Raw genomic sequence first — 17,689 nt, 5'->3', positions numbered from 1 at the left:
GAGATAGCGTAAGCGATCACTGGACTCTTCGTAATGGAGACTGAACTGGTGTGGTCCAACTGCATTTCTTGCCCTGACTTTTCACTCCCTCTAGTTGCTTTTCTTCATTGCAGCTAGAGGGTCCTTTCTGAAAAACAGATCTTTAGGGTGAAGGCCAAATTACTTATGTTGCTTAAAGTTAAAAACTATGACTGCTTTTTTGAGTTTTGATTTTCATGGCTGTAGTAGACGTGTTTAAAAAAATGTTTTCAGGCAAATAATAAAAATAACATTTATTGAGTACTTACTGTATGCCAGAGACTGTGCTTACCCTTTGAATTCGCAAGACAACTCTGGGAGGTGGGGATAATTATTATTAACCTTATTTTATAGGTGAGGAAACTGAGACTTGGAGAGAGAAGTAGTTTGCTCACTTCATCTAGCCGGTGAATTGCAGGGCCAAGATTGAAACCCAAGTCTCTTATTACAGAGCTTGTCATCTTAAATTAATTGCTTCTTGCTCATCATATTTTTCTGCCTGTTGGAGTGGAGGCTGGAATGCTATCACCCTGCCTGTAGGTACTCTTCCATCCTACTTCATCAGGACTGGTCCTGGTTGGCTTCTCCACTCTGTCCTCATCTTGCTTAATGTTTAAGTGTGTATTTCAGCAGCACAATGTCTGGTCTGTGGTACTTTGTCAGAAAGTTTATCTTTGAATTCATTGGTGCCCAGTTGGTAGCGCTAATGGTTAAGCACTAGACTACTAGCCAAAAAGTTGGCTATTCAAATCCATCCAGAGGCGTCTGGAAGACAGGCCTTGACAACCCTTTGGAGCAGTTCTACTCCACACGTGGGGTTTCCAGGAGCTGGAATTTACCTGATGACCACTAACAACAACAGGGCAGGGAAGCGTTAACTCGTCATTTCACCTGACAGATTCTTGATAGCTGCTTATTCCTCACACACACCAAAGCAGATTAGAGTGTAATACATTCTTTGTTAAAAAAATTGAGATCCTAGGGATGGGAGGGGTGGGGGGAAATACTAAATAGGCAATAGATAAGTGGTATCTTGGGTGAAGGGTGAGACAGTACACAATACAGGGGAAACTAGCACAACTTGTACAAGGAGAGGTCATGGAAGCCCATAGACACATCCAAACTCCCTGAGGGACTGAATTGCTGGGCGGAGGGCTCTGGGGACCATGGTCTCGGGAACATCTAGCTCAATTGGCATAACACAGTTTATAAAGACAATGTTCTACATTCTACCTTGGTGAGTAGTGTCTGGGGTCTTAAAAGCCTGTGAGCGGCCATCTAAGATACTCCACTGGTCTCATCCCTTCGGGAGCAAGGGAGAATGAAGAGAACAGGATACAAGGAAAAGATTAGTCCGAAGGACTAATGGTCCACAGCTACCAAGGCCTCCACCAGACTGAGTCCAGTACAGCTAGATGGTGCCCGGCTACCACCACTGACTTCTCTGACCAGGATCACAATAGAGGGTTCTGGACAGAGCTGGAGAAGGATGTAGAGCATAATTCTAACTCACAAAAAAAGACCAGATTTACTGGCCTAAAGGAGACTGGAGAAACCCTGAGAGTATGGCCCCCAGACACCCTTTTAGCTCAGTGGTGAAGTTATCTCCGAGGTTCACCGTTCAGCCTGGGAGTAGACAGCCCCGTAAAACCAAATGAGACTAACGAGGTACAGTAGTCCAGTGACAAGGGCCAGAAAGCAGAAGGGGGCAAGGAAGCTGGTGATAGGGAACCCAAGGTTGAGTGAGGATATTGTTGATGTGCTGTGAGATTGTTAACCATTGTCATAGGGCAACAATTGTAGTAACTGTTAAATGAGAAACTATTTTGTTCTGTAAGCCTTTATCTTAAGTGAGAATAACAGCACAATTGGAAGAGTGTAAAAAATATATATATACACCAAGACATTAATGGTAGCATTACTCAAGTGATAATATTTTTGTCTTATCCGTATTTTCTAGTTATTCTGAGATAAATATATATCACTAATGATTTTAACTAATAAAAGGATAATTGTGTTTCCATGTTTAAGAAAAGAAAAAAAAATTGAGATCCATCATCTGCATGTTCTAATGTTTAGTCTTGGATTAACCTGTAACTTGGACCTCATCATTGGGACCCTTGATGGCACGACTTTGACTAAGTTACATTTTGGTATCTAATGGCATTGGCTTCCTCTGCAGAGCTGTATGCAAAATACAGGCCTTTCGGATTACAAACGAGTTCTGTTCCTAAGTCTGTCTTTAAGTTGAATTTGTATGTAAGTTGGAACAGTTAGGTGTGATTCATGTCTAACATCAGTTAGTCAAATATTTGTCTTAGTATATAGTGTACATTTCCGGGCATAAAAATCGTTAAAGAAACACTTCCAGTTACACTAAAACATCTATAATGTAATAATATAGTAAAAGTAATAATGTTTCGATGCATTTGGCAAAGTAGTGCCCATTTGTTATTATGGACCATTGTATGTACCTGAAATTTTTTTTTTAAGCTGCTAGTTTTTTTTTAATTGTGCTTTAGATGAAGGTTTACAGAACAAACTAGTTTCTCATTAAACAGTACACATATTGTTTTATGACATTGGTTAACAACCCCATGACATGTCAACACTCTCCCTTATTGACCTTGGGTTCCGTATTACCAACTTTCCTGTCCCTTCCAGCCTTCTAGTCCTCGTCCCTGGGCTCTTGTGCCCCTTTAGTCTCATTTTGTTTTATGGGCCTGTCTGATATTTGGCTGAAGGATGAACCTTGGGAGTGACTTCATTACTGAGCTAAAAGGGTGTCCAGGGGCCATACTCTCGGGGTTACTCCAGTCTGTCAGGCCAGTAAGCCTGCTCTTTTTTCGTTAGTTAGAATTTTGTTCTACATTTTTCTCCAGCTCTGTCTGGGACCCTCTATTGTGATCTCTGTCAGAGTGGTCAGTGGTGGTAGCCAGATACCATCTAGTTGTACTGGACTCAGTCTGGTGGAGGCTGTGGTAGCTGTGGTCCATTAGTCCTTTGGACTAATCTTTCCCTTGTGTCTTTAGTTTGCTTCATTCTCGCTTGCTCCCAACAAGGTAAGACCAGTGGAGTATGTTAGATGGCTACTCACAGGCTTTTAAGACCCCAAATGCTACTCACCAAAGTAGAATGTAGAACATTTTCTTTCTTTCTTTTTTTTATGTTTAGGTTGTATCTTTTTTTGTGTGTGTGCTTTAAGTGAAAGTTTACAGTTCAAGTTAGTTTCTCATACAAAAATTTATACACACATTGTTATGTGACCCTAGTTGCTCTCCCTATAGTGTGAAAGCAGACTCCTCTCCTCTACCCTGGATTTCCCGTGTCCATTCAACCAGCTCCTGACCCTTCCTGCCTTCTCATCTCACCTCTGGACAGGAGCTGCCCAATTTAGTCTCATGTATCTACTTGAGCTAAGAAGCACACTCTTTCATAAGTATGATTTTCTGTCTTGTAGTCCAGTTTAATCTTTGTCTGAAGAGTTGGCTTTGGGAATGGTTTTAGCTGTGGGCTAACAGAGAGTCTGGGGCCCATGTCTTCTGGGGTCCCTCCAGTCTCATTCAGATCATTAAGTCTGGTGTTTTTATTAGAATTGGAGTTCTGCACCCTACTTTTCTCCTGCTCTGTCAGGGACTCTGTTATGTTCCCTGTCAGGGCATCATTGGCGGTAGCTGGGAGGAGTTTTTAATATAATAGGTTTTATGGGGTTGGTTCATAACAGAGGTTGAACCTAAGTTAGATGTTTATGACCTGGGGAGTGCCTGTAGCCCTCTGAATCTTATCATTGTGTTCTTTTTCTACCTGTATGTTTGGATTTTCACATGACAGATTCCTGTTTGAAGATCACTTCCTCAGAGAGGTCTTCCCTAACCACCTATTTCACGAAGTCTTTCCTGTTGTTTGCAGTCACTGTGTACTGCTTCTTCGTAGCTCTTACCTAACTACCTTGTGTGGTTGTTGGCTCGCTTGCCTTCTCGTTAAGCGCCATGAGCTCAGAGCCTTGTCTGTTTTATCATCTGCTGTACGGTGTATTCTTAGGACCTTCCCGTGTTCAGCGCATAGTAGGTGCTTAAGAGTTATTTGTTGAGTTCTTGATTGAGTTTAGTTTACTTTAACAAGTGAACAATATTTTGGGAGTGTTAAACTAGAAATTTGTAGTTGACGTTGTTTGATATTTCCCGTTTTAGTCTTTGATGGTAAGCTCACCAGACAGAGTAATTGCCACTGCTGTATTTCGTTATTCGTCTGGATTCTGTCCTTCTACCTTTGATGCATAGGATAGGTAGATTTGGTTTAAGAAAGAACAGATGGATTTTTCAGGTATTTTGTAATTGGCAAGAAAGATGGCCTAGAAATGTGGTTGGTATCCAGATAAGAAGATGCAAATGTGGCTGAAGAGGAGGGAGTGAAACAGTATTTACACTAAAAGTCTGGAGAAAATGTAGAGACAGGAAGAGGAGGGTATTCTGGGGTCCGTGGTGCTGGGGAATGTTAAAGCTGTGGTAGGAGAACATTCAAAAGCTTACGGAACTTTTGGAGTGGGAGTATTTGTATGATGTACTTGAATAGGTTGTTAATGTACTAGTTTTGTAGAACTCAGTATTATGGTAATTTAAGAATAATTTTTAACTAGACTAGGTATACAAGCAACCCTCTAAAATGAAGAGTCTTATAAATGACACTTTTTATAGTGTTTGTAAGATTAATATATACTCAGTGTAGAAAATTTGAGAAAAGTATGGATAAATATAGGAAGAAAAAAAAAACTATCCTCAATACTATGGAAGTACAAAAGCATTTTAGAATATTTGTTTTTGATGTTTCTTTTTCATATGTATGCATTCACCAAATATTTATTGAACACTCACTGTGCTGATAGATTGGTGATTAAGATTGTGTGTGTGTGTGTGTGTGTGTGTATGTGTGTGTGTGTGTGTGTGTGTATGTGTGTGCTTTCAATAGGAAGGCATTTCTGAGGAGGTGACATTTGAGTAAACAAGTGGATGAAGTGATGGAGTGAGTCCTGGAATATGTACGTGAGAAGAGTGTGCTAAGGCTCTGACTTGGGAATGAACTTGGTGTGTTCAGGGAGCAACAAGAATGCAAAATGTGACTGGTGTCTAGTGAGCGAGACTGAGAGAGGTGGAAGATGGTATTGGTGAAGCAGTCCACAAGGGGTCGCTACAAGTCAGAATTGACTGCACTGGTTTAGCTAGGGGCCGGTTCATGTAGGCCATGGCCAGGAGTGGGGATTTTATGGAGTGTAGTGAGAGGGTTTGAGCAGAACGATGAAATTAATTATATCTTAGAAAGATCACTGACTGCTGTGTGGATAATTTAAAGGGGCAGAAAGTAGAAGCAGGATGACCAGCTACCTAGGAGACTTATTGCAATCAGATGGTAGCTGTAGAGTGACTGTATTTGGTATTTACTTTTAGAAATAAAGTCAACAGGACTTGCTCAAGTATGGGAAATCATTTTTACATGCAACTTTTCTAAATAACTGCATAATAGTCTGAAAATGTCTTTATTTCTTCTCACTCTTCTATCCCCATACTGCATCAGTTAGATGTAGAAATTTTGGTCTAAAGTTATTTTCACTCTGCCCACTTCGGAAGTATTCCTTCACTGTCTTTTTGCCTCTAGTATTACTGATGAGAAGTCTGATGTTAATCTAATTTTTACTCCTTGAAGTTACATGTGGCAGCTTTTTAGGATTATCTGTTTATTTTTTACGGTCTGAAATTTTGCTATAATGTGTCTGTGTGTGGGGTTTGAAAGTTTATTGGGCTTAATACTTGGTGATCCTTTCAATCTGAGGACTTGCTTTTTTTTTTTTTAAATTATGCAGAACTTTTGCTTTTCTTTCACTAATTTTTCCCCATCAATTCTAAGCGTCCTGCCTTTTGCTGTGTTTGACTTTTCAGCTTGCATTTAATTCCTCCTTTACTTATATCCATTCTGCTATTCAGCCTATTTAATGAACTTTTAAAACATTTCACAAACGTTTATTTTCATTTCCCAAAATTAATTGGTTCCTTTTTATCAACAGTATTTTATTGTTGGGTGTGCTGCATTCCGTTATGTAGCTAAGGATGTTATTGTTATTCAGAAGTTCTTTTCTGCTTGTTCATTTATTTTGATTTCTTAAGTTCTTCCATTTGTTAAGTTTGTTGATTTTTATGATACTGATTAACTTCAAATATGTGGTTATCCTTTTGTTTTATTTTTCATCTTTGTAGTTGAGAGTACCTGTCTCTGAAATTTTGGGTAGCTTACCTGAGAGAAGGGTTGGCAGCTGCTGCTGAGGCCAATACCTGGGACTGTCGTAACACTGGTGGAATCTGCCTCCATGCTTGGTACCTCTTACTAGTTTTCTGGGCCTATGTGTGTCCCATTCTGGCTTGGTGTTGACAGCCCTCTGGGGCATTGCCTTACTTCTGTGACCCAGGATTCTGTATTTATCACTTCCAAATGGAGGTGACCATCCATCTCTGTTACTTCTGCCCGCCTTAATACGTGGCTTGGCAGGGAGGGGAGGAGAGATGAAAAGGAGTCCGATGATTGGGTTTTCCTTCTGTGGTATGCCAACCAGTCACTCTGTTGTTTGTCTCAGGACCTTCTTTCCAGGCAGGGTGACATGGTGCCCCACTCATATATCAGCAAGATTCTTTAATATGTATTCCAGCTTTTTTTTTTTTTTAATTTGAATTGAGTAGCAGTCACTTTTTTGGGGGAGAGGTATACATTTCTGGGAGTTTAAACACGTGCATACATTCTTGGTGCCACAACCAGAAACAGGTTACATGACAATTCCAACATCGCCAAATAATTCCTTCCTACTGCCGTTTTGTAGTCAGACCCTCCCTCCCCTTCTGCAAGCACTGTCTGTTCCACGTTCCTATATGCCTTTCCCAGAATGTCGTGTTAATGGAATCATATGCTGTGCACTCTTTGGAGGCTGGCTTTCACTTAGCAAAATGCATTTGAGAGTCGTCCGTGGTGTTGCGTGTGTTAACAGTTCATTTCTGTTTAGTGTGAGTGATGTTCCATGGCATGGATGTAACAAGTTTACTTATCCATTCACTCTCCGAAGGACACGTGGGTTGTTCCCAGTTCTTGACAATTATGAGTGATGCTGCCGTTAACATTCATAACATAAGTTTTTATTTTCTAGAATAAATACCTACAAGTGGGATTGCTAGGTCACATGGTAGGTGTATCTTTATCTTTTTAAAAAAACTGCAAAACTTTTCCAGAGTGGCTGTACCATTTTGTATACCCACCATTAGTGTATGAGATTCCAGTCACTCTGTATCCTCACCACAACTGTTCTGAATAGTGTTTGCATGACCTATTTTTTCCGTCCTTTTATTTTTAAGCTGCTGTCATGGATTGAATTATGTCCCCCCAAAAATGTGTGTATCAATATGGCTGGGCCATGATTCCCAGAATTGTGTGGTTGGCCTCCATTTTGTGATTGTAATTTTATGTTAAAGAGGATTAGGGTGGGATTGTAACACAACCCTTACCCAGGTCATACCCCTGATCCAGTGTAAAGGGAGTGGGGTGTGGCCTGCACCACCTTTTATCTCTCAAGAGATAAAAGGAAAGGGAAGCAAGCAGAGACTTGGGGACCTCATACCATCAAGAAAGCAGTGCCAGGAGCAGAGCGCGTCCTTTGGACCTGCGGTCTCTGCACGGAGAAGCTCCTAGTCTGGGGGAACATTGATGAGAAGGCCAACAGAGAGAAGGCCTTCCCCTGGAGCTGATGCCCTGAATTTGGACTTTCAGCCTACCTTACTGTGAGGAAATAAATTTCTCTTTGCTAAAGCCATCCACTTGTGGTTTTTCTGTCATAGCAGCACTAGAGGACTAAGACAGCTGCCTTCAGCGTTATGTTTCAAGTGGGTTTCTTGTAGACAGCATATAGTTGCGTCTTGTTTTGTTATTTAGTCTGACATTTTCTGACTAGATGTGTAACTTGATCCTGGGGATCTTATTAAAATCTAGATTCTGATTCAGTATACCTGGGGTGGAAACGCACATCCTCAGCAGGGGATCTAAGTGGACAGAACCAGTTTGCAGCCCTGGTTTAGGGTGAGGTTGACTTAGAAGGTCTGTGTGCTAGGGCAGAGTTTGTCAAGTGATGAGCTTCTCTGTGGAGTAACTGGGTAGGGACCTATCTGTTTGAGGATCCCATCCATCAGTCTTTGCATCTCCTTTCCGCTGGACTGTTCAGTTTCCCTGCCGAGGAATACTGACTCCAGTGTTCCAGGAAGATGTGCTTGAGGTCCTTAGGTGCAGTCTGTTAACCTCTTCCTTAACGTCCTTCTGCTGTGCCCAGTGTTCCATCCAGATGTGCTTTGGTTGACTTGGGTGGGGGGATAGATAGTTGTCTGGTTGTGTGCCTGAGGTTAGGGCATTGAGGAGGCTAATGGTTTTCATTTCCAGCCAGTCCTCCTTTTTCTGTCCCACTGGCAGAATTTCTCATTTATAGTGATATCAAGTTCCTTCATGTCCTAAGCCTCTCTGGGGTTTCGTAGTGAGAATTGCATTTCTTCTTGGCTTTGTCTCCCCACTTCTCTTTTGCCCATTTTACACCAGCATTTAGCTTTTAGTTTTCACAGTCCCCTTAAATCAGTTACCACTCATTCATCTGCTTTCCTTTTTCTAACATTTTGTTGGTGTCTCTTTGCTGTTGTTTTTGCATTGTTTGTTCTTGTAGGCTTATGCCTTACTTTTTAAAAACCCTTAATTGAAGAAGTCTTTAAAAAATAAAAAAATAAAAAAACACTGCTGTCAAGTTGATTTCGACTCCTAGCGACCCTGGAGGGAAGAGTATAAGTGCCCAGGGGGTTTCCAAGGCTGTAAATCTTTACGGAAGCAGACTGCCACATCTTTCTCCTGCAGAGCAGCTGGTGGGTTCAGATCGAGAAGCTTCAAGTAATTTAAACTTACCTTGATAGGTAATAATTTAAATCCTTTTGTTTATCTTTAATTTTGTCAGAGTTGTTAAATCATAGTGTTTTCTTCCAGCTGATGCAGCCCAACAGTTCCAGTACGCTGTGCGGGTTATTGGCAGCAACTTTGCCCCCACTGTTGAAAGAGATGAATTTCTAGTAGCTGAGAAAATCAAGAAAGAACGTACGTATTTTTAAAAAATATGTCATTTGTTGGATTCCTAAACTTGTCAGAGCTTAAGAATGTGTGTGTGTAGTTACCAAGCACATTTCAACTGTAAGTGCTCTTAAAAATGGCAACTCAGTTTTGTCCTTTGTTAGAACATAGCAGACGAGGTTTATTTTAAATACTATTGTAAAAACATGATTTGGTTAAGAGTATGAGGAAGATAAAAGGGCTTAATATAACTTTCTCCTTCTCTTATGATTTACTGTATTTTCGCAAATAACACACCTGTGTAAATAATGGCATCCACACCCGTAATGCGCACAGCGCGCCTAGGAGAATAACGCGCGAGGGGGTTGTTCGGTTGGCCAAAAAGTATAACGAGTGTGCTGTTTGCATTAAAATGTGGTACAGTGTTTAATATTCTGCACTTTTTGATGAGATAACATAGAATATTGTCTTACTAGTAAAAATAAAACTGTAAGTGAGGCAAATACTGCTTCTGTTGTCAACGTCCAAACGTCTAGTTCTTTGGAACTTCCTTGTTACGTGAACATTTTAATTCTAAAATGGTATTTAAAGCTTTTAAAAATGTTAATTCCTTAGAGAAGAAAACTTTTCTTGACATTGGCAGTGATTCCATTTATTAGCAAATGGTTTATTGATGGATTATGTGATTGCATAACCTAGGGCTTTACTGCCTCTCTTTACCTCTGGAATTTCTGTGGGAAGGGAAGCTTGGCTTTGAGTATAGGGAGCCACATAGGAGAGAGAACTGCTGTAGTCCCAGTTGAAGGTTGTTTTCCCCCAGTGGCCAACTCCATATTCCTCACAGTTCTCTGGGAACGTATGACCGAGCTCTGCTGACGGAGGTGGGACCTGCTCTGAAGACTATACATTTTCCCTGCTGGTGCCTAGCTGCCAAGCTCCCCAATGCCCTAACCTCTGAGCATTTTAGCAAACTTGTAATGATACCTTCTAGGTGATCTGTTCTTATGGCAGAGTTTTCCAACACTCAGCTGTTGGATTAGTAAACTGTATTTGGCCAATAGTCTGTACTGATATCCTATCTCAGAGACGTGTAACTGAGCTGACAGTGAGTCAGCTGCATGATAGGAATTGATTGCTGTGCCATGTAATTAGATCCCGCTCTAGTTGCCTTTGCACCGTTGGGACTTGATAAGTAACGTAAGTTTGAGATGATTTATTTGCTGATATGGTTCCGGTTTTTGATGTTACTTAGTGTGCATGAGTTATGTAAGGTAGGAATAAAAACAGTATTTAAATCAGCTCGATACCCGAAAACAGCAATCCTGCTGCTAGCCTGTAAGAACTTACTTCCCTTTCATGTCTGTAAATCTGTGACCATAAGAACACTGCACTCTCTTTCTTTAAAATTTTATTTATTTTGTTGTTGTTGAGAATATACAAAGTAAAGCACACACAAATTCAGCAGTGGACCCTCTCCTTGAATTCTGAACCATTTTCCATGTTCGTTTGTTACTGAGAGGCCCACCTGCTCTGTACTGCATTAAACTTTTATGCTCCGGATGGTTCCTGTTACACATTTACAGTTCAGGGTCTCATCGTGAACATTTACACATATGCGTAGCAGCTAAAAGTAAAATTTGTCTAAAATCAGATTTAAGAACTGACAGCTATGTTGTTGCAGTGAATATTTCAGGAAATTCTTGGAATTTTTTTTTAGAAGAGACTAACTAGGTACAATGTGTTTTTCCTGTGTGTAGTCTGCGTTTCTGAAGTACAGCCTGTTATGTATTGACTTAGTGTACCTCGTCTGCCACATGCCCAGCAGGTGTTCCCCCAGCTTCTCTTGAGCACCTCCAGTAAGCGCCACCTCCCTAAGGATCCACCTCTGCTGTTGACAGTTGTAGTTGATAGAACATTATTAATTGTACTCTCATGTAACGGTCACCATTGGTCAGTCATCCTTCATTAATTCTTAGAAATATTTTTTTCACATTTTAACGTTTTTGAAGTTTTATTATAGTTGTTGGTATATTAGCTCAGTTGAGTTATAGTAGTTTTGCCCTCTAGAATAGCACAGTATTTTTTTTTTATACTGCTGACTTCAGGTATGAAATGCTAACATGTTTTATATTTGAAACAAATGACAAAAGTGATCATGTGTGACAGCAAATACAGCAGTTTTCGTTTCTTAGTTTTTCCCATTGACAGGGTACTTGTAACTCAAGATTTGTTTTGCAGTCCAGTAGAATGAAACGTCATCTGTTTATAAATATTCTAGGTTCATTCTTAATCTGATTGATTAATCATTTACAATTATTTTATTGTCCTATGACTATTATATGTATTAATTAGAGTCAGTTTCATTCCACAGAAAGAACTTCACTTTTTTAAGAGTTCAGCTTCTTTGTTCAACGTGTTTCAAAAGGGGTTTAGTGAAGAAGACCAAAGCCTGTATCAGGGTCACTGGACTCCTCAGCGTCTTTCTTTACTTCCATTTTCTTCCCCTCAGCTGGCATAGCAGTGGTGGAGGGGACAGGGCCGCCTGCTGGTGCAGGACCTGATGCTGGGGCAGGTCCACCAGCCCCCACATAGTCGGAGAGGCTCCCGCTGTTTGCTAACAAGCCAGGCCAGAAAGGGTTCACCATTGACTCCAGCTGCTTTAATGAGGGCATTGGTCTTCTTTGTGGCTGTCATCTTGTCATGCAGGATGAGGGCCAAGTAGACGCAGGTTAGCTCAGAGCCAGGCCATTGTGTGGACAGGTGCTAGGCTGGTGCTGCTGCCTGGTGCTAGTTGCTGGATGAAGAGAGGGCCTCGGCTCTCGGTGGGCTTAGCTTCCTCAGAAGAACCAAGCACCTTAGTGGTAGCGGAGGAAAGACACTTGCTTATTTTTATGGTTTTGTTTATTTGGAGTGTATTTACATGTTTCAAAGGTAGTGAATTATATTAAATTTTAATGGCATTAGTTTTGGTAAATGTACCTCATAGGAGTACATTTTAGAGATAGCTTTAACTTTATAAACGAATAGTTGAAAGTACAAATATGATTGTGATTATGTAATCTCTGGTATATGATTTATATATCTAGTACATGATACCAGGATATCCGTTCCTAGCTGATGAATATGAAGTGTTGGCTATAAAGTCAGTTAACAAAAAAAAAAAACAAAACCAAACCAGTTCCTGTTGAGTCAGTTCCAATTCTTGGCGACCCCACGTGTTTCAGCGTAGAACGGTGCTCCATAGGGTTTTCAGTGGCTGTGCTCTTTCAGAAGTAGATCGCCAGGCCTTTCTTCTGAAGCACCTCTGGGTGGATCTGATCGCCAGCCTTCCAGTTAGCAGCCAAGCCCTTAACCATTGTTTAACCCTTTGAGCCACTCAGAGCCCTTAGAGTCAGTCATTATCTTTCTGCAAGTGAGTTAGAACATTTAAGGCTAGATGGGATTGGCTGATAAGATAAAGTCATACGCTAAACTGGAATAAACACAAAGATTCATTGGAAACTATTGAAGTTATAATTTAGCCTTTGAAAGTGGTACCTGTTTTAGTAGATTTAAGGAAGAATTTCTTGGAGAGACAAGTATGTATAGGGAAGTCTGCTCAGTGTTTTTGTAAATGTGAGAAAGTAAGAGTGTACTCACTCACGGAACTTCAAATCTGTGGTTTCTGTCTTTTCATGGAACAAAAATAAATAAATAATGTGAACTTTTCATCTGCTGCGGTAGCAGCTGCCATCCAGTAGATTCCGACCCCTGTCGATCCCTGTGCTTCAGAGTAGAACTGTACTCCGTAAAGTTTTCAGTAGCTGATTTTTTCTGAAGTAGATCACCAGGCCTTCTAAGGCACCTGTGGTTAGCAGCCAAGCATGTTAACAGTTTGTATTACCCAGCGGCTTCTTCATTTGCTACAGCCACCTTCAAATAAGTATAAATGTAGTTGGAATCATTCCAAAGACATTGTTCTACCTTCATTTATTAGTAAAATGATTTAGTGGGTGAAAATTAAATATTTTGAGTTTTATTTTGAAATAGTAATTAATACATTTTATACTAAAGACAAAATGTTGCTGTATATGGCAGCAAAATGTTTCGGAAGTATAGTCTAAGTCAAAGAAGCTGTCATACATGGTCATAATATTTTATAACTACTATTTGAATTGAGGGTTTGAAAACTATTTTCAGTTCCCATCTCTCCCTCCAGGTAGCCGGTATTGTTAAGTAGGTGATAGTTTTCCTCACTCTTACTAATATTTATGTACAGAATTTAAAAGATTTCACTATCTTTATTATCTTGGTTAATTTTCCTATAAACTCCTTGAGGGCATCCTAGTAGTGTCCGTAGTCACTGATCATGTACGTCTCCTGACTCTTGAGTCCAGGATTCTTCTCAGCGGGTCAGGCTGCCCGTTGCTGGTGGTAGAATAGTATCATGACAGTGGATTTCAGAGTGTGTGATATACATGCTTAGTTTGTTTTCTAACCTTTCAGTTGTTCGACAGAGAAGAGAAGCAGATGTTGCATTATTTTCAGAACTCCACAGAAAACTTCATTCACAGGTACTATACAGTTGTTCTGAACACCTTTCCACTATGGGTGAAGATATTAATAGTGGTATGGAAACATTGGAGCATTGTTTGTGGTATCACATTAAACTTTTCTTTATTGGGTAACGGGATTTAATTGGTAGACAGTATGCTTTTTTGAAAGAATTTTAATATTAGAAGTTCTAGTTGGATTTAGTGGTAAATTGCTTATAAAGATGAAAGAGGCTAATTGGAAAAATAATAAATCAGAATTATTTACATACTAAATTTGTATTACAGAAGTCTTAATTATGTTACTGTTGCGAACACATTGGTAGATGTGTTTGCTTGTCTGCATATAACAGCAAAAGCTTATTTTGTTAACTGCACTTTAATTTTGTTCATTGGGCCCTAATTTGTACTGCTGTATTGAATAACTTGTAAAAAAAACTATTTTTCGATGTTGAACTTTTTGATTGGATGTTGAGACTTGGAAATGAATGGTTTTTTGAACTTATTTATAAAAGAATTTGCTAGCCTATACACCAATAAATCACTCGAATCATAGGACAGAATTTTTGTTATTTCTGACTATAAAGAAAACTTAGTTCATATAGCTGTCTACCTCCTTTTATAGTGGAGAAGGTGAAATCCAGAGACGTGGAATGCTTTACTCAAGAAATACAAAGTTACTATTATGGCCCTTAGTTGCTGTCCAGTTGACTCTGACTCTTGGCGCCTCAGCGTGTGCAGAGCAGAATTCCATAGGGCTTTCCAGGCTGCGACCTTTCAGAAGCAGCATGCCAGGCCTGTCTTCCACGGTGCTTCTGGGGGAGCGCGAACCACCAACCTTTCGGCTAGTAGCCAAGTGCTCAACCACTGCGACCAGCCAGAGACTCTAAGTTAGTATTAAAACAATAAAAAACAGGAGATTACTGAGTTGGGCCCAATGCTGCTACTGGTAAACTCATGTTTCTTTTTCCAGTTTCCTTCTCAGTTTATAGATTGTGTCTTAAATGTAAGCTTAAATTTATGTGCTGACCATTTTGATTCCTTATAAAATGTTCAGTTTGGTTTACTTTTAATAAAGTATGCCTTTTCCATCTTTGGTTATATTTATAAAGTAAGCAATAGAAACCTTTTTTTGTATATTCGTTTCTAGGCAGATAGTTTCAAACTGCTGTATCACTTGCTTTTCTTAAATATTTCTCCATTTTGAAAAGCAACTTCTACTTCTGTACATTGAAAATTAGAAGTTTGTTTATCAGATATTATATTCCCAAGACTTTCAGATTTACCAGGATCTCAAAAGGGAAAATTTCATTCAGTAAAGCTGTTGTATTAGGTAATATTGGCCATTGAAAAAAAACAAATATACAAAGTTTGTAATTTAAAATACTTGTTTTCTAAAATTTTCTTTGAAACTCTGAATGCTTATTCCTAAAAATCAATGTTTTAAAGAGTGACTAGCTTCCTAGAAGGAGCCCTGATGGTGCATTGTTCAGGTGCTCAGCTGCTAACTACAAGGTCAGAGGTTTGAACCCACCACCTGCTCTGCAGGAGAAAGATGTAGCAGTCAGCTTCTGTAAAGACTGCAGTGTTGGATATCCTGTGGGGCAGTTCTGCTTAGTCCCGTAGGGTCACTGTGAATTGGAATCAACTCGATGGCAACGGGTTTTGGTTTTTGGTGGCTTCCTAGGGCTAGTCCACAAAGAATAATTTTGCTGATTGAAATATTATATATGTTCTACAAAAATGTTAGACAACAGTCATAGTATAATACTAGTAATTAATCAAAATAGAAAAACATATACAGATCAGTATTCATTTGTCTTACAGTTTCTTAGTCCTGCTGTAACAGAAATACCACAAGTGGATGACTTTAATTAATAGAAATTTATTTTCTTACAGTTTAGGAGGCTGTTGTTGTTGCTATGTGCTGTCGGGTCAGTTCCGACTCAGCGATCCTATAGGACAGAGTAGAACTGCCCCAAAGGGTTTCCAAAGAGCAGCTGGTGGATTTGAACTGCCAGCTGTTTCGTCAGAAGTCTGAAATCAGGGCACCGGCTTTAGGGGAAGGCTCTTTCTCTGTCAGCTCTGGGGGAAAATTCTTGTCTCCTCTTCTCCAGTGTTCTGGGAATTCCTTAGTTTTTTGGCTGTCTCCCCGTGGCATCTATCTTTCCCCTCTTTTGCTTGCTTCCTTGTCTCTTTGCCTAATCTGCTTTTTTTTATATCTCAAAAGTGGTTAGGTTTAAGACACCCTTCACGGATAGGGCCTCATTAACATAACAAAGAAAACCCTATTCCCAAAGGGGATTACATCCTCTGGTATACAGGTTAGGATTCCAACATATTTTTGGGGGCCCCAGTTCAGTTTTAACACCTTTCCATCTTTTTGCCGAAATTATCCGGTTCCTTGAGATTGCAGGTGTCTTTCTATTGTTTTTGTTCTTTTTTTTCTGGTGCAGGTCCTTTATATTCAGTGTGTGCTGTGCATACGGTGGGGCGGAAAGGTCGAAGGAGCAGGTGTACTGTTTGCTGTTGTTGTCTTTAGACCCATAGGAAAGAGTTTCGGAATGGAGGAGTCCGGTGTGATTTGGGAATGTTGGTGAAGAGACCTTATATAGCTGAGCTGGAATTTGAAATATGACTGATAATTAAGGAGATGAAGCAGAGGGGAAGTATGGGTGATTTGGAGGAACGGTCAAGCAAATTGTGAAGGTGGGAGTGATCAAAAAGTGATCCCGGCAGTAAGGAGACCAGTTTTCAGTGGTACAGAGCGTTTGTGGTGAATGTGGCGGTTGACTGACTGTCTTTGTAGATCAGGGGAATTCAGGTTTTATAGGACTGTCGATAATAAGTTGTTTGTGCTAAGCACTAGTTAAATAACTTTGCTTTATAAAAACATTTATTTTGATATTCCTATTAGATCTTATGGTGCCCATATAGGTTTTTACATTTAAAATTAAGTTTATAAACAATCTTTAAAGTTTTATGTCTTCCCTGAAGTCCGTTATCTTTCAAAATCTGAGGTAATAGGGTCTAAAGTACTTCAGAATTGTTTAAAACGTTTGTGTTCTGGGTATTCTGTGTTCACTCCACCAGCTCTGTTCTCTCCTCTTTCCTGCTGTGCTGTGTGCCCGGGAGGGCTGACTTTACACGCGCTGCCTCCCGGCGTCTCTTGCTTTGTGGCTCTGATTGATTGGCTTTAGCTGGAACTGGCAGAAGCACCAGCGTAAGATTGCAGGGTGGGATAAGAATGAGATCAAGGTTACTCCCCTCCTGCCAGGCATCATTTGGCAGTGTCCTAGCTGTGTCCACAGAACCTGCTGGGCAGTCCCTCTCCCGTCTGTGCCCTCACCAGGCTCTGGTGATGCCATTTCCACCCCTCATCCCTCCAGGCCTGGGGATGGAGATGACTTCTTTTTGACTGGCTGCTTCACCATCTTGTTGTTTCCCTTAATCCTCTTCACACCCTATAGTCACTTCATTAAACTCTCTTCAGCAGACTGATCTTAGGTGTTTATTACCTATTCTTTTCGTGTTAAAAATAATGCTACCTCTCCCTTTTACTAATTTTTTATGTATAATTTTGTTCATTTTTGGAACTTTCCCCACTCTCCACCCCATATTCATCTTTATTTTTCTAAGATACTAGCTGAGACTTTATTTTGACCTGGGACTTGTTGCAAAGGTAGAACTTTTCCTGCCATTTTCCTGTGTGTCTCCTGGCCACCTTTATGCAGACATTCCTCAGGAAACACCCCCAGGTGCGTGGTGCGTGGCAGTTGGCATCCTCAGAACCAAAAGGATCCTCTTCTTATTTCTGATTACATACCTCCGAACAGCCATTCACAGCCATGTGTAGACAACCTGCGTTTTCATCTGTATTCATTCTTCTGGTGAATAATAACGCCATTCACCTATTGCCAGAAGGGCAACACATGGCTGTCATCCTGACTATTCCCTTCACCTCCTTGTCAGACTCGGTCTGTCCTCTGTTCTTACTGAGTGTACCTCTTACGCGC

General features: G+C 40.3%; 1 protein-coding gene and 1 pseudogene across 3 annotated transcripts in view; one reads left to right on the top strand and one right to left on the bottom strand.

Annotated features, from left to right (window-relative positions):
• The window catches only part of TUBGCP3 (tubulin gamma complex component 3), a 109,857-nt gene that overhangs the window by 8,353 nt on the left and 83,815 nt on the right, over nt 1–17,689 (top strand). For 2 of the 3 annotated variants that reach the window (XM_023737408.1, XM_004382947.2), the window contains exons 2-3: nt 9,061–9,168; nt 13,627–13,694. In XM_023737408.1, coding sequence (XP_023593176.1) covers nt 9,061–9,168; nt 13,627–13,694 — 176 coding nt within the window. Of the gene's footprint in view, nt 1–9,060; nt 9,169–13,626; nt 13,695–17,689 lie in introns of those variants that run through there. The other variant, XM_023737410.1, reaches the window with a different exon arrangement.
• On the bottom strand, nt 10,203–12,135 carry LOC105756634 (60S acidic ribosomal protein P1 pseudogene; annotated as a pseudogene).

Source organism: Trichechus manatus, unplaced genomic scaffold (assembly GCF_000243295.1).
Source record: "Trichechus manatus latirostris isolate Lorelei unplaced genomic scaffold, TriManLat1.0 scaffold00102, whole genome shotgun sequence".
NCBI lineage: Eukaryota > Metazoa > Chordata > Mammalia > Sirenia > Trichechidae > Trichechus > Trichechus manatus.
This window is presented reverse-complemented; position numbering and strand designations above follow the sequence as displayed.